General features: G+C 44.4%; 2 protein-coding genes across 2 annotated transcripts in view; both read left to right on the forward strand.

The window, feature by feature from the left end:
* The first annotated feature begins 1062 nt into the window (after window positions 1-1062).
* On the forward strand, window positions 1063-15496 carry LOC310759401 (cytochrome P450 2K4-like). Its single transcript, XM_083606592.1, has 9 exons — window positions 1063-1284; window positions 5348-5510; window positions 7156-7305; window positions 7974-8134; window positions 8809-8982; window positions 11403-11550; window positions 14164-14348; window positions 14719-14860; window positions 15270-15496. Exons 1-9 carry the CDS (start codon window positions 1102-1104, stop codon window positions 15455-15457), a joined length of 1494 nt encoding a protein of 497 aa, XP_083462718.1. The 5' UTR covers window positions 1063-1101; the 3' UTR covers window positions 15458-15496.
* Window positions 14866-17462, forward strand: part of LOC310759456 (uncharacterized protein) — a 63733-nt gene continuing 61136 nt past the window's right edge. Inside the window, exon 1 of the mRNA XM_083606729.1 lies at window positions 14866-14881. The gene's annotated coding sequence lies outside the window, so the exon portion shown is untranslated. The remainder of the gene's footprint in view (window positions 14882-17462) is intronic.

A 17462-nucleotide genomic window follows, 5' to 3' on the forward strand; every position in this document is an offset into this window, starting at 1 on the left:
GTTATATCAAAAATAAAAATGGGGGAAATGTGTCAAATTCAAAATCAAAATTTACATCTCCAAAAGATGAAAAACTCAAAACCTTCTCTGCCTAGCTACTGCTCTGGGAGGGAAGAGGGAGCTAATCCCTTTCACATTGGAGTCAATGTATATCACCATGTTATCACCAGGAAATAGAAAAAAAATGTCCGCTTTGAATCTCTCTTCTCTCTTGTTTCTGTATATATATAATTTTTATTTATTTCCCATTTAATAATATACGTTCACATCATTACAATCCACTTTACGTCCCTGGCTCTTTACAGCCTATCAACTTCCTTCCCTCCCGTCTCATGACTTTCAAAGTTAACCTTTACACCATTGTATTTTGTACGTTTTCCAATTCTAATTCCACTCATTACAAAATAATTCAAAATTTAAATATAGAAAGGTAGAAAATTTCTCATTACAAGTCTTCAGACACCCGTGCTAGTGATGATAATTGCTTACAATAATCTTTCAGATATAGTCGTACCTTGTTTTGTGACTGGGATCCGTTCCAGAGCCCCGGCTGCTAGCCGAAAAGGACATAGGGCAAAGCCCCACATCTGCACTTCTACGCATACATGAAGCGCAATTTAGTGCTTCTTTTTTAGTGCAAACCCGGAAGTAACCATTCCGGTACTTCCAAGTTTGACGCGGATGTTCGCTGGAATGGACGCTAGACGAGGCAGACATTTGCAGAGGTATTACTGTATTGTATAAATTTATTCCAGCCCATTTGAAATGAGAGGATGCACTGCTTAGTTAGTATCCTTCCTTTCAAACTAAATGCTTTTGTCCCTAATTCAAGTTGAATAATTTCATCTGCAAATGATTTCACAATGCTGCTCTCTACTCCCAGGGTAACAAACAAACTAAGATTACAGGTAATCCTGAGTGATGAGTTCGCTGCCTTCAAGAGCATTTGAATCTGTTCTGATGGTTTAATGATTCGCTAGAGACATAACATAACATTATATATGGGCTGCTCCTTGCGGTTGGTAGACACAGTTGTTGACCGAATTGCACTGTGGCTTTCATTATAACCACTACCCCCAAAAAATTGCTTCCTGAAACAAAATGGATTGGACGGAGCCGATTCCAGCGTTGTTCCTCTTTATCCTTATGATTTCCTTTGTTTTGAAACTGGGCACTTTCTGGAAAAAGAGCTCCCAAAAACTTCCGCCAGGACCGAGGCCTTTACCTCTCATTGGGAATCTCCACATCATGGATCTGAAGACACCTTACAGAACCATGCTAAAGGTAAAGATTCCAGTTCTTCCCATGGCAAGGCTAAAGGGTACTGGGGCAGCCCAGTCAGAAGAGTGGGGTATTATTATTATTATTATTATTATTATTATTATTATTATTACTACTACTACTAACAACAACATTGCATTTTGTTCTCTTAGAGCCTAAAAATCTCATCTCCCCTTTGTGTGCTACAGAACCTCCTCTTATCTTTCCCAATAAATAGTCATAGGACCATGCTGCAATTTATAAGTGGTAATTTGTACAAGGTGTCTGGGGGTGTCTGGTGTCAAATCACGTTTGACTCTGCCTCCATTATCAAGAATGCAGAAGTGCCAGTGCAAACCTTACCAGCAGCCAGGACCTGTGCAGGAGGACCCTTGCTTGCCCAGTTGCAAAGCTCAGGACATAAGCCATGCAAGTAGAGGTGCCCCCCTACAAAAGGGTGTGTGTCAAGTATTTGATCAATGTCTTGGCTAAGTCTATCCCCGTCTTGTTATACTCTTGCATGCACCACCTGTTTGTAACATGGAAACCCATTTTGGGATGCTTGTACTTATTTTACCAATAAAACTTTCAAGCCCAAGGAGAGCACTGCAAATGAAACAAAGAGAAAGAAAAATAAGCTTTGCAGAAAGATATTTATTTTAGATATGGTCTCCTTCTAAATAAATAAAATCCAAGTTTGAGTTTTGAAATGGGTATTGCATTGAATCTCTCCCTCTCCATTATCTTCTTATGGAAAATGGTAACTAAAGAGAGGGGAAGGATACCACAGACCAGACCCACCTGTGAACTTTTAGCATTTTCTAATATGCTGCCGAGGTGATGCAAAGGATTGGTATATGTCTGCAGGTTTCTTTTCTGGCTCTGCCTTACTGTTTACAGCACCCTGGCATGCAGCCATTCATTCACAGAGAGTGTTTTTGTTTGCCTTAAGTCTGCAAATTATACATAATTACTGCCTTCTTATTTGGTATGTTGCTTGAAAATGACTCCCAACACCTTCTCCTCCACCTTCTGACGCAACTCGGGGTGGCCTGGTTAAGCCCTGGTGCACTCAAGGCAGCGGGAGGAGCAAAAAGAGCAGCTGCAGCCCCAACTCCCATGTGGCCGTGAGCAGCATGCCCCTTGGGGGCCTTCAAGCTACAGAGACACAAAGGGGGAGAGTCATGGGGGTGGGTTTAGGCTCCTTGGATCTGCTGCACCCCTCCTCTGTTGCGTGGCGAGGCCCCGGGGCCCCCGGTTCCCCTTAGATAATAAACACATGGACACAAATATTTTTAGCTAATGGGATAAACAAGGCCAGAACTTTATTGGTTACAGATGTGAGTGGTTTGGCTTAGGCATTGTGTGAAACCAGACTATATCCTGATTCCTGCACGTCCACAGGAAGTCTCTTAAGGGTCAACCACCATCAATTAAAAGCTCCCCCAGGGTCCCTGATGGGGTTGTGGCATGGCCCTAGCCCAGGCTCAGGCTTCGGACAGGATCCACACTCCTGGATCCCTTTAACGGGATACCTTTAACAAGGAGGGGCAGGCGGAGGCGACAACCTTCCCTCCCATAAACAAGGCTTACGCAATGCCTAACCTTACAAAGTTGTGACGATTGCTACAAGGTAAGCGAAAACCAAATGGCTGGTGCCAATTTGCCAAGTGGAAAAATGCCTACCTGGCCCCAACAATAAGGCAACCAACATTAGTCTATAGCAAGGCCAAAGTCAAGCAACGCATAAAAGAGGGCGGGTGGGCTGGGTGATCCGACGAGGAGGCAAAAAGGAGGCTGCCCCCTCAGCTGGGCTGTGATTTAAACTGCAGTGGCCATGCCCCCTGGCTAACCAGACTGGTCCGCTGGGGTGTGTGACGCGGCTGGGAGTCCCGATGACGCGGGCACCATCCCTCTGCCCACTGCTGGGTCACAGGGTGGTCCTGGATGCCCTCCCGCAATTCCACCCCCCAGGGAAGGGGAGTGGTCTTCTCAGCCTGCTGCCTAAGGCTAATGGGCAGGCAGGCCCCACTAAACCTGCATTTTAAAAGTAAAATTAAATTTGAAACGTAAAACAACAGGTCTTCTCTCCTTAACTGCCTCTAGCACAGCCCTCTTGCTTGAGCCTAACTTTTAAACTAGATTAGAGAGGTGCTATTAAAGGTAAATCACATTTATCCTTACAACTGCCTGTTTTTGTTCTGGTTTTCTGAGTGCTCCTAGAAAACTGGGTGAAAGGGCTGGTCTACTGTTGCTGCTGCAGTTAGTAGTAGCAACCGTCTTTGCGTGGACAGGCGGCGTCCCCCAAACCCTGGAGGACAGACAATGAGCTTTATCATTACAGTCAAACTTCTTCTTACATCCTTTTTTGCCTGAAAGTAACCAGTGGGTTTGCCACCATTCATGCATGTGGAGGAGCGGCAATCGCCATTGGCGCCTGCACAGAAGCGGGCAATCGTTGCCTGTGCCTGTGCCCAATGGCGCCTCGCCCAGCAACCCATTTTGACTTTTAGACAGGCCTCTGGAACGGATTGTGGTCGTGAGTACAGGTTCCACTGTATGTCATTTGGATTCTGTTTTGCACAGTGATTTGCAAAGATACAAAAGTAAATTCATCTGCAAAATTACTGTTTTTAAATCACATGTTTTCAGCTCAGTCCAAGGCACAATGACTTGTAAGTGATTCCTACTGACTGTAAAGGTAAAGGTAAAGGGACCCCTGAAAATTAAGTCCAGTCGCGAATGACTCTGAGGTTGCGGCGCTCATCTCGCTTTACAGGCCGAGGGAGCCAGCGTTTGTCCGCTCTGCAGACAGTTTTTCTGGGTCATATGGCCAGCATGACTAAGCTGCTTCTGGCAAAACCAGAGCAGTGCACGGAAACGCTGTTTACCTTCCCTCTGGAGTGGTACCTATTTATCTGCTTGCACTTTTCGGTGTGCTTTCGAACTGCTAGGTTGGCAGGAGCAGGGACTGAACAACAGGAGCTCACCCTGCCACAGGGATTCGAACTGCTGACCTTCCAATCGGCAAGCCCAAGAGGCTGAGTGGTTTAAACCACAGCACCACCCGTAACCCTTTCTACTGACTGTAGTAACATTTATTGACTAAAACTGCAAATAATCTTACGTGAAAACTTGATTCTGTAGAATGTATAAAATAGTCCTTACTCTGAGGCAAGTGTACAAGCTAATAATAATAATAATAATAATAAATTTTATTTATATCCCGCCCTCCCCAGCCGAAGCCGGGCTCAGGGCGGCTAACAACAATCAAATAGTCAAACAATCAAATAAACCAACATTCTAAAAATATTTCATTATAAAAATTAATTAAAATCAAGTTGATGGCAACCATTAAGCAAACCTCTGTGCAGGTTGCCAGAGGAGGGAGTCAGGCTGCGCCCTGACCAAAGGCCTGGTGGAACAACTCTGTCTTGCAGGCCCTGCGGAAAGATGTCAGGTCCCGCAGGGCCCTAGTCTCTTGTGACAGAGCGTTCCACCAGATTGGAGCCGCAGCCGAGAAGGCCCTGGCTCTAGTTGAGGCCAGCCTAACCTCTCTGAGGCCTGGGACCTTCAGGATGTTTTTATTTGCAGACCGTAGGTTTCTTTGTGGGGCATACCAGGAGAGGCGGTCCCGTAGGTACGAGGGTCCTAGGCCGTATAGGGCTTTAAAGGTTAAAACCAGCACCTTAAACCTGATCCTGTACTCCACCGGGAGCCAGTGCAGCTGGTATAGTACCGGATGAATGTGGTCTCGCAGCGAAGACCCCATAAGGAGTCTCGCCGCGGCATTCTGCACCCGCTGGAGTTTCTGGGTCAGTCTCAAGGGCAGCCCCACGTAGAGCGAGTTACAATAATCCAGTCTGGAGGTGACCGTCGCATGGATCACAGTGGCTAGGTCAGGGCGAGAGAGATAAGGGGCCAACTGCTTAGCTTGGCGGAGATGAAAAAATGCCGCCTTTGTTATAGCTACTGCAGTTTTGTATCCATGAGAGTTGCTTGACATTAATATATTATTTGAGTACCCTTGAATAGTGAGAAGGGCTTTATTTGGTGACCACACTGTGTTCGTTCTATTGAATTTCAGTGGTCAAAAGAGTATGGCTCTGTCTTCAGCATCCAAATGGGTTCCGAGAAAATGGTGGTGCTGACAGGGTATGAGACGGTCAAGGAGGCCCTGGTGAATCAGGCCGATGCATTTGCCGAGAGGCCCATCGTCCCAATTTTGGAAGAGATCACAAAGGGCTTTGGTGAGTCCGTTCCTTATGTAGTATCTGCTACTGCTTGTAAATAGAGTAACCATGCCAAAAGAGTCTAATCCAAAAGTTATCGTGGGAGAAATGCAAAGTATACTTTCCCCTCTCTGTAGATTCGTAGCTTACTCTATAACAGAGGTTCCCAAACTTATTTGGCATATTGCCCCTTTTTCAGAAAAAAAAATATACTCAGTGCCCCCCCCTGGAAATCGACATTCTTTATGCGAACAAACAGTCCAATCTGCCCCAGAGGCAGGGCCAGTGCTGCAGCCCGCCTGCCATTGGCCAAATAGGCAGGCAAGCTGCAATCCACTTCCCAGGCGTGGGTGAAGCCGAAAAGGGTTCCCCCATCCTGGGAAAACCCCACACCTTCAGCACAACCGCCCGATCCAGGGGCGGAGTTTTTGCCATCCCTTAATGGCTCCCAACCTGGCGATTAACATCATTACACAAAAGATGAAACACAATTTTTTCAAATTTTTCTTCTTTTCTTCCTTTATGCTTCCACCGCCCCTTTATTTTTATTCAATGTCCCCCAATTGCACCCGAGGCTACTAGCATCCCCCAGGGAGTGCTATCTCCCACTTTGGGAAACACTGCTCTATAATTTGAGAATAGCTTTTGAATTTTTCTACCAGCCTGTGTTCCTTTGATAGGAGCACAGGATCTGCAGGCATTAGGCTGATCCTGGGTCCCTCCACACCCCAGGCCCCCAACGTCATATGAAGCGTCATCTGCGGATTTCTGTGGATCAAATGAAGTTTTGGGTTTTTTAAAAAAAAATAGGCCAGAGTTCAGTAAGGTGCTCTTGAATAAACAAAAATGAATAAAAGACTGCATATGTGTATAAAGGATTTCTATGCACTGTCTCATGTACTCATTTGTTTAATTTCTATTCCACAGTAATAACATAATCATGAAAATCATTGTCTGAAAAACCTTTAAAAGGTTGTTATCATGGGAGCACTGACACGTGGCACAAAAAAACCTTGAAGTTAGTAGCTTTAGTAAGGAATCAAAGCATGATCCATGCAGAGACTCATGAGAAATGCTCCCTTATATTGAGCTGTTGCTGAGACTGCCTGGTACCTCCCACTTCATTCTATTCCTTCTGAGTCAAGCCCCTCCTTCTGTCTCTGGCGAGTCCCAAGGGACCCTCTCCTTCTCTGCTTTGCCCTGTGTTCTACTTTGTGAAATAACTGCCTTGTTCTGGGAGTGGGAGGAAGAGCTGGCAGCCCGTCAACAGACACACTGTCAAGGGGGTGAGGGGCTTGTGGTGAAGCTGCTAAGTTTGACTCCTGTATTTGCTCTGTGCTGGGCCACCTGCTTGTTATCCCCTTTTCCTCACCCTCTAAGCTCCCAGCCTTCAGTAACCCCCAGCTCTTCCCCTCCTCTGAGGTGCGTCCGGTTGTCCACCACCAAGAGCCCGACTCCAAGTCTTCTTCCTCTGCACTTTCCATGGGAGACCCTTGGTCAGGGGGTTTCCACCACTCCTTCTCATCTAGCCAGTCCATGACAGCTGGGGGTCTTGTCTGTGCCTGTCTCAATTCTTTAGTTAAAGGATGAGATGTTAAACAGCAAGTACATATTACTATGGCCAGAATGACTCTGAACCTGCCCCGCTTTTTTCTCTCTTCAGGTGTAGCCTTTTCTCATGGTGAATACTGGAAAGTGATGCGACGGTTTGCACTAACCACACTACGGGAATACGGCATGGGAAAGAGGTCCATAGAGGACAGAATTGTTGAAGAGTGCAGTGTCCTGGTTAAGAAAGTTGAATCTTACCAAGGTGGGTTGGTGTTTTCCTCTGGTGCTCCAGGGTGTATCTTGTTGTTGGCATCTGTCTGCCTTGAGAGACAATGGAGTGTGCCTCCAGGGGTGAAGTCAAACCAGTGCATAAGCACAGCAGTTTAAAAGTGCCTGGAGTGTTGTGTTCCATGGGCTTTATCCACACTTCCTCTTCTCCCACTGCTTTCCCTTGGGAAAAGCCACTCTTTGGAACAATTTGTGTTTCCCCCAGATTGCCATTAGTTCTGATCTACTGCTAAAGAGTGGTTTTCCCCTTGGAAAGGAGTGGGGGAAGGGAAAAACTGCTTCAACCATGCCTAGAAAGCGTGTGTGAAGTGGAAGTGTGGATGAGCCCATACTTATGGTTAACTCCAGAACTACAGTTCCCAGGGTTGGTTCCTTGTGGAGACGTAATTGGTCTGTTCCCGTAGTGTGTAGATTATACTCCAATAGCTGCTGTGACTTCCAAGCCCTCTTTAGCATTTCTTAGCCAACATATGGCCACATCCAGCAGCACTTAGAATCAGTTTCTTTGATAAATGAGGTCTACACATAGGTAAGCTGCCAGTAGGGATTTAAGGCAACAAAGAGCAGACTTAAAAACAATGCCCTTTCCATACTTGGAATTTCAACAGAATATTTTTGTTTAACTGTCATATTTATGTATAGGAAACCCATTTGAGACCGTCACAATTATGAATGCAGCTGTTGCCAATATTATAGTGGCCATACTACTAGACAAGCGATTTGATTATGAAGATCCCACATACATAAGACTTCTGAAGTTGATCAATGAAAATGCCCGGCTTCTTGGAAACTTCTCAGTCATGGTAATCTATTTTTTCCAATTAAAACAAACAAACAAACAAACAAACAAACAAACAAACAAACAGTTGATTGTAATAACAGTGTATGCAGTGTGGGCAGGGCAAGCTGTTTACTGTATACTGTTCAGGATTCACTATAAAAGACAGAATCTTGGTATCTTGAGAAACTTGGTGGTGATTTGAAATATTTAGAAAACTCAAACAGATGGCACAGTTATCCCATAACTATAACGAAGTCTTTCTGGCCTCATTGCCATTGGGACTCCAAGGACAAGGAAGAACCAGTGATAGCTGGTTCCATGAAAGCTCAGAAGGGGCCCCCGAGGGCAGATCTCCTTCCCTGAAGATGAACCTCCAGAGGAGAACCACAATAGCCTATTATCCTGGGGTTGCACATAAATTATGATATCCTGAGGTACCCTACCCCCCGCATTCCAAACGCCATTTCGGAGCCTCCAGGAGACACTGCTGACTGCTATGGGGCAATTTGACTTACACCACCCTTTTAGCCAGAGTAACTTTAAGAAGTCTTTAAGGTGTAATTACTAAACATTAAATCAACCTGAATACATTATTGTTTTGTATTGTATATGGGCAACCACACTTTGAGACACCCATCTGAGCGTACAGTACTGGGCTTTCCTAATGTTTTCTTTTTTCACATTTTATCCTTTCAGCTGTATAACATGTTTCCTGCTCTTGGTTTTCTTTTGGGGGCTCCTAAGACTATCATTCAAAACAGAGATGAGCTGTTTGCCTTCATAAATGCCACCTTCATAAAACACCTCCGAGATCTGGATGAAAATGACCAGAGGAGCTTCATTGATTCTTTTCTTATTCGACAGCAAGAGGTAACAGAGCATTTTAAGTTTGCCCAGGAGAAATTTTCAATTTATGCTTTAAGTGTATGTTTGCAAGTGGTTGCATAAGGAAGCCTCACTTCGGAAGCACACTTTCTGCCATTTCTAACTATTCCACCATCATTAATGTGTTACAGAAGCAGTCTCTGCAGGGCCAAAGGTTCCATGCTTGTCAGCGTTTCTGAAAATCTACCTTAATCAAATGGCATCTGTTGTGCAATTGTTAGTCACTTGTTTCTTGCTATCACCTTCCTTTTTGTAGACACAGCAGAGGCTGAAGAGGAGATTGTCTAGCCAAGGCTGCCAATTATGCAAGGTTTTGTGCTAATAGTACAAAGGGGGAATAGTGGCTAGTTTGTCCTGCTAGAAATTCATTGCGTTCTGAGGATAGCCACATTTCGACAGGCAGCAATAGCCATTTGGGGGAGTAGGAATGGATTTGCTCTTTGCATTTCTCCTCCTTCCACTTAACCTCCACAGTTCTGACTCCTCCCTTTTCTTTCTTCCTCTGCTCCCTCCCCTCTGGTTCCTGGCAGCACAGGCAGCTATTATCCGTGCTGCTGCTCCTGATGCTATTGAAATACAGGGAACTCACAACAGAGGCACATTTAACTTGCCTTATGCACTTGGCATTTTTTTTACAAAATCAAAAAAGCAGTGGGCATCCAACAAAAAAGTCTTGGCAATCCTACTCGCCATTGAATCCAATGTGCTCTGACTATAAGCAATTTTGGCTTTACGGGCTTTACCTGGAACGTAACTCTTGTCAAGTTGAGAGTCACCTGTATACACTTACTGATTCACACTTGTGTGCATATGAAGGGTTAACCTCTGCTCAAGTTACCTGAGTGTGTGTGGCTCTCAGCAGACTCTGTTCCCCAGTTTGTTGCTCTTCATGCTTCCTGGAACAAGCAATGAAGGAGCCAGGCAGCTTCTGGCTCCCTGCAAGTGAACTGAATCTCTTCAAACGGGAGATTTTATAGCCTGCACTTTTGCTAATCCAAAGATTGCATGATCCTTTTTGTAAGGAAACCAAGTCCTTTTCTTTTTAATCCGCTTAGAACCTTCTTTCATCTTTGTTTTACTGCCAGCAGACGGAGACTTGTTTGATGTAACTGCAGGAAACTCTGAGTAAGATACTCACTTATTTGCAAAGCTAAGTTCTGTGATTTATTCCAGCCTAAGTATTTTCATGGTTTGTGCTTGTTTAAAGCTGAATGAGGGCAGATACAAATCTCACCGGGCGCCTGGAACAGTAACCACTGTGCTCAATTCTGCTCCTGGAGATTAGGAATCTCTCTTTGTATAAGGTTTCATGAGCCATTGTGTCAGATGCAATAACACATTCACACACACATACTCTACACAGAAACTCTGCTCTGAGATTCCTTTTTGAGGACAAATGGTGGGTTAAATTTCTCTTTTCCACCGCAAAAGCCAGGCATACATTCACTTCTACAACCAGTAACAAGAAGGACACAAAGCTTGTCCCTACTATACTGTGACCTCCATCACAAGTTGGCTGGGGCTGGTGGGAGCTGTGATCTGCAACATCTAGAGGGCCCCATGTTGCTCACCTCAGTTTAAAGAAGGTTAACCAAATATAGTTCCAGACTGACATGTGCTATTTCTGTGTCATGCTTTCCTTTTGGACTATGTGTAAATTCACCAAAGATGTCAGCTGAAAATAGCACTTTATGCAAAATGGCCACTAACCAAGTGTTCACCAGAAATGCTGCCTTTCATGCATATTAAGTCTGCATATTCATATTAAGTCTGCATGATGCCTGAGTATGTTCTAACTCATGGGGTCTTGCACCCAGTAAGGGTTAACCAGTGCTTTTCCCCCTGGGGATTCTATAGGGTATGCAGTTCCAGAATCTTCTTCTTTTTTTCTAGAAGAAAAGCCCTGGTTAATTCTAATGGAGGAATCTATTGCTGAACCAGTCAGACAAGTTTATTTGTAAGATGAGGACCACACACTTGCCACCTACATAATGCCATTATTTCCTTAGTCTAAACCAAGGCTGTTGGCTGAGCAGTTAAGTGCCATGATTATCATCAGAGAAGAAGGAACTGGATTGCCAAGCCTCTTCACTTAGTTGGTAAACTGAGAACAATAGGGTCAGACCCATTCTTGGTGTTTGCTTGACTCCAAAGCTGTGACTAATGGATGAGCAAGACACTTTGGGGTGTTGAGCCCCTCTGTCTTATGCTTGGGTTGTATATATGTGTAAATAAATCCTACATCATCATGATGGCATGGTCTGGAAAACCTGGAATCTCTCACTGCTCAGTGATTGGGGTTATGTGCAGTGATACTTTGGATCATCGGGTCCAGTCAGGTATTCATTTTTATCTCTGCACATGAAATTTTCTCACTCCATTTGTTTTAACTCTTTGCAACCCAGGAGGAGAGGAAGAACAAGACGAATGGATATTTCCACAACGAAAACTTAAAAGCTGTTGTGGCCAATTTATTTGCTGCTGGCATGGAGACCACTTCTTCCACACTGCGCTGGGGACTGTTACTAATGATGAAATATCCTGAAATTCAGAGTGAGTGCTTTTCATTGGGTTGGCTCCCATTATTCTGAGATATCTTAATTCCAGTTATATGTAACTATTAGAGCAAGAGCTGAAAGAAAACTTGGGGCAGATTTGGATGTTACCTGAAACAACAGCAGGAGGGGATGAGAACATTGCCCTTCCTGTTATTGTGAAGATTGGCGTGAATCAATTAATCAGCCAGGGGGCAGGATTGTGTGAGGCGATTATGAATATGAAAACACTGAAAACACATATTGTAGAGCCCTGCTTGGTCAGAAATCTCCATGGAAGTGGCCACCTTATGAGAGCTACAGCCATTTTCCCACGTGATATTTAAATAGCCATCCTGGATGCATTTGTCTCCATCAGTATACAGTGGTACCTCGGGTTACATATGCTTCAGGTTACATACACTTCATACATACATACATATGCTTCAGGTTACATCCGCTAACCTAGAAATAGTGCTTCAGGTTAAGAACTTTGCTTCAGGATGAGAACAGAAATCGTGCTCCAGCGGCGCGGCAGCAGCAGGAGGCCCCATTAGCTAAAGTGGTGCTTCAGGTTAAGAACAGTTTCAGGTTAAGAACGGACCTCCGGAACGAATTAAGTACTTAACCCGAGGTACCACTGTATTAGGCATTGGCTTAAATCAGTGGTTCCCAATTAGCCAATTACTGAGGACCCCATATTTTTCAAAAGCCAAGCCACAGAACCCCTGCTTTTGAAAATTTTGATAACTCTATGGCAGTTACCTGTGCAAGTCATTTTAAAAAATGTGGGGGACCCTCTAATAAGACAAGGATTTTAAGTGTACTAAATAGACCATAAAATTCGTGATACTTCCGCACAAAATGGCAAAGATTTAGTTGGGGGAGAGAGAAATTTAATTTTATTAACATATAGTACAAGTGAACACATTATGACATGCCAACAGCTACTAAACCCAAATAATAATAATAATAATAATAATTTATTTACATGCCACCCATCTGACTGAGTTGCCCCAGCCACTCTGGGAAGCTCCCCAAAAAATGTTAAAAAAAACACTAAACCTAAATGTGATGGGAGAAATCATGCCTCTTTTTGTCTAACAATCCCTTCCACATCTGGTTCAATATTTCCTATTTTTATTCTCAAATCTGGTCCAACAGCAAGCTGATTTCTATGCTTGTTCTTCATATAACAAAATGTTGAAAATGTTTGTTCACAAAGATATGTGGAAAGTAATCCCAGAAGATAGTCGCTAATTATGCAGGTGCTCAGTGATGTAATGTTTTACTTCTGGTATCAATTCTTCTTCAGAGGCCTCCAGAAATGTCTCCTCTGTTGGGATGTTAGTGAGGCTACAACCTTCTACTCGGCTTGCCCAAATTTTTAAATAACTACCTCAATCTTATCTTCAATGTAAAAAAAATTCACATCACTACCTTGAAGGCTTATGTTGAGACTGTATGTGAACCATGCAAAGTTGTTTAACTGATCACTTGGAAATTTTGAATCTGTCAAAATTTTAAATCAGAAGGTGAGCTGTTGTGCTAATCATTGTGGCAGTTTGCTTATTCCCCCTGTTGGACTTCCAAGATGACACATGAATCCCAAACACATATGGCAAGATTCACTGAAAACCCTACCTACAAGTAGTAGAAGAGTCCTATAAACTTGAGAGTCGCTGAAAGCAATTAGAAGTTATTTTCAGTTAAAAAGTGAAGCAAAGGGAAGGGATCTCTTCTTCTTCTTCTTTTAATGATAAACACATAAGGTAAAAGGTAAAGGACCCCTGGACGGTTAAGTCCAGTCAAAGATGATTATGGGGTTGCGGCGCTCATCTCACTTTCAGGCCGAGGGAGCCAGCGTTTGTCCACAGACAGCTTTCTGGATTATGTGGCCAGCATGACTAGACCTCTTCTGATGCAACAGAACACCGTGATGGAAACCAGAGCACACGGAAATGCTGTTTACCTTCCCACTGCAGCAGTACCTATTTATATACTTTCACTGGTGTGCTTTCGAACTGCTAGGTTGGCAGAAACTGGGACAAAGCAATGGGAGTTAACCCTGTCACCGGGATTCAAACTGCCGACCTTCCGATCAGCAAGCCCAAGAGGCTCAGTGTTGTGCACCATAGCGCCACCCACGTCCCATGTAAACCCACGCCTTGGAGCAAGCTGTTCTCTCTCCCTCTCCCTCTCCCTATTCCCCACTCCAATCGCAAGAGCCCTAAGATTGTGTCAGAGGTTTTTGCTCAATCCCAGGTCACTTCCCACCCAGGAACTCTTTCACAAGTTTTTCCCCTGCTGCTCCTGAGCAGAGGCTGGATGATGCCTGAAAGGCTTTCACTGTGCAATTAACAAAGCATGTGAGTCCCCCAGCAGGTGATGGTGCTGCAGACCCACAGCAGTCCCTGAACCCCTCACGGAGAACCACTGCCTTAAATGTTTGTCCTGCTTAAAAATACCTGTGTATAATTCTAGAGATTAAATTTGTGAGCCCACGGAATTGGAGAACCAGTTTATGCCAGTTCTATGCTGGAGAGATTAATATTTTGAGAGACAAAAGCCAAAGTCAAAGAGATAATCTTAGCAGAAAAATGAATGCTTTTCCATTTTTTGTTTCCCCCAGTAAAGGTCCAAGAAGAAATTGCAAAGGTTGTTGGATCTTCTCAGCCAAGGATTGAACACCGAACAAAAATGCCTTATACAGATGCCGTGGTCCATGAGATCCAGAGATTTGCTGATATTGTCCCAACCAACCTGCCACATGCCACGACTACAGATGTTACCCTCAATGGCTACTTCATTCCAAAGGTGATCCATTTCACTGAACTGCTGCCCACTAGTTACAATATATTTTAAGGCTTTCCTGGGAGTAAGCCCCGCGGACTTCAGTGTGGGTGACATCTGAGCAGACTTGTATCGGATTGCACTGTAAGCATGCAATCTACCCATCAGAAGCTGTCAGGCATCAGCTTCAACCCATTAAACAGATATCAATGGGAAGAAGCACAAGGTTGGAAAAGAAACCACTTCTGGTGGGAGATCATGGTTTATACATTAAAGTTTGTCAAACTAAAGACATTTCTCAGATGAACTCAAATCTCATTTCTCCTGCACTGAATATTAATTGTATCGGAGGCATATGCTTTATATTAAAATATCTCTTGCTTTGCCTTTGCAGGGGACTCACATCATACCATTGCTGTCCTCTGTGCTGCATGATGAATCTCAATGGGAGAAACCACATAAATTCTATCCTGAGCATTTTCTCAACTCTGAAAGAAAATTTGTAAAGAGAGATGCTTTCATGCCTTTCTCTGCAGGTAACTTTTTTTTTTACTTTTGTGTATACCTGTATAGTTTGTGCTTAATCAATGGGATCTTTACATGCCTGGAATGTAGAATACTGTGCAAAGGTAAGGATCACATAAATTGCTATGGCCATTTCTGCCACCAGATCTGGCCACCATGAATGTTGCTCACCCGGGAATGTGGCCCTCTGGCTGAAAAAGGTTTCCCACCCCTGGTTTTCAGGACTGCAGGGAGGGATAGTATTGGGAGTACGTAATTCTTTTAAGATGGGCACCGTTAGTTGTTACTTCATCACTGCATTTTAGTCTGCTTTAAAGTATTTGGGATATTTTCTTCTTATGATCAACTATTTGGAGCAATGACACATAATACTAAGCAACCGATAAATCTGGTTTCTCTGCCCCCTGTGATTTGTTACAGGTCGGAGAGCATGTATAGGTGAGACTCTTGCCAAAATGGAGCTCTTCCTCTTCTTCACAAGTCTCCTGCAGAGATTCACCTTCCAGCCACCCCCTGGAACATCTCAAGAAGACCTGGACCTTACTCCTGTTGTTGGGCTTACAACATCTCCCATGCCCCACCAGCTCTGCGCTCTGCCACGTTTCTAAGACTCACAAGCTCCTGGATTGCTTAGCCTACCTGTGTGTGCAATGCGAGCCTTTTTTAAACACCCCTGTTCAACAAGGGTATTTGGGTTGAGTAGCCTATGGGTGGAATTGTCACAAACCCTAAGTGTTCCCCTTTACCTGCCATGCTGATGAATCCCATAAAGCTAGTGTTGAAGCATCTAGACCTGAATTATTATGACATTGGGGCTGGGGCACCAACTCTATGGGGCTGAGGTGTCTTAGCCTCTCTCTCACCCCTCCATATCTGTTGGAAGGGACCATGCCCCCTCAATGTTGAGGGGGTGAGGGTGGCCATCCAGGGAGCTGAGCGCAGTGCAGAACAGTGCAGCTCCACTGACTGGCTCCTCCTGAGTGCAGGAGGAGAGGAACCACCGGCCATTGAAGCCAAGCCATTGTGGACTCCATGCTTGGTCTCCCCTGATGATGGGATGTTATGCACTCATGACGTCACATCTTGGGTGCAAGTTGGTGCCTCTGCTTTGGGCATAGAGATCAACCAATGAAACTGGTTTCTTGTAGTCACATGTAAACAAATGCCTTCAAATATCTTGAAGCATCATATTCCCAGTTAAATGTGCAAATATGAGCTAATGATAATGGTTTTGCTTGGGAAATGCAACTGTACAAGCTGCAGAGACCCCAAAATAGTTTTTTATACAAGCAAATTATCTGTGAAGCACCCTCATACAGAGCGGGTGGGCTCTTCAAATCCATGGTTTGTACTCCCCTACCAATTTCTGTCAGTGGGGAATCCAGGTCTGCCCACACCTGAAGCAGTGTCCTCAAGTGTAGTATGTTGTTCTTTGCCTTGAAGGGCAGACACAAACATTCACTCTAATTTGAGAAAGTAGCAATCTTCACGTTACATTCAACAAGTTTACAATCTGTGTACGCAAGTAGCTAAGTTGTACACTCATACAATCATTCACAGTTATTCACTTTAAGAAGGCTGATTTCAAAAAGCTTAAGGAACTACAGGGTGAGATCCCATGGCCAGAAATACTCAATAAGAAGGGAGTCCACCTTTCTTCAATGTGAAATATTGAAGGCCCAAATGCAGACAATTCCAGCAGGAAAGAAAAGTGGGAGGCATCTAAATAAACTAGTGTGGCTGCATGAAGAGTTCACAGATGAGCTGAGATTTAAGAAGGACATGTATAAGAAATGAAAAAAGGGGAAAACCACAAAGGAGGAATATACACGAGTAGCCAAGATTTGCATGGAGAAGGTCAGGTGGGCCAAACTCAGAATGAACTCAGACGTCAAGAGAGGTTTTTTCAGCTATGTTTGAAGTAAGAAGAACAAGCAAATAATAGGTCCTCTGCATGGAGAAAATGGGGAAATGCTAGGGTAACAGAGAGAAGCTGAAACTGCTCAACAACTACGGTACTATGCCTGTGTCTTCACCCAAAATGAAAGCAGTGCCAGACCTGGTGATAACAGAATGAACAGTGCAAAGAGGGAGCTGCAGTCCAAGAGAGGAAAAGAGGTGGTAAGGGAACACCTAGCTACTTTAAATCAAATCTCCGGGGCATGTTGAGCTGCACTCAAGGATACTAAGGGAGCTTACAGATGTCTCAGAGCCTCTGTCTATAATCTTTGAGAATTCCTGGAGAACAGGTTAGGTCCCTGCAGTCTGGAGGAGGGCCAATGTTGTTTCCATCTTTAAAAGTGGGTAGTTACCCACGATGGCCAATTATCGCCCAGTCTCAAATCTTCCATTCTTGGGCAAGGTGATTGAGCGAGTGGTTGCTGAACAACTCCAGGCACGCCTGGAAGAAGCGGACCATTTGGATCCCTTCCAGTCGGGATTCAGGCCTCATCATGGGACCGAAACTGCCTTGGTCGCACTGGTTGATGATCTCCGGTGGGCTAGGGACAAAGGTAGGAGCTGTTTCCTAGTTCTGCTGGATCTTTCAGCGGCGTTTGATACCATCAACCATAACATCCTTCTGGACCGTCTTGAGGGGCTGGGAGCTGGGGG

The sequence above is a fragment of the Podarcis filfolensis genome, assembly GCF_964270895.1.
Source record: "Podarcis filfolensis genome assembly, chromosome: 3".
Classification (NCBI taxonomy): Eukaryota; Metazoa; Chordata; class Lepidosauria; order Squamata; family Lacertidae; genus Podarcis; species Podarcis filfolensis.

Bases quoted from the DNA above. Each gene is read 5' to 3' on its own strand.
- LOC310759401 (XM_083606592.1), top strand. From the start codon at position 1,102: ATGGATTGGACGGAGCCGATTCCAGCGTTGTTCCTCTTTATCCTTATG. The intron at 1,285-5,347 runs GTAAAGATTCCA...ATTGAATTTCAG, and splicing joins CTTACAGAACCATGCTAAAG to TGGTCAAAAGAGTATGGCTC. The intron at 14,861-15,269 runs GTAACTTTTTTT...GATTTGTTACAG, and splicing joins TTTCATGCCTTTCTCTGCAG to GTCGGAGAGCATGTATAGGT.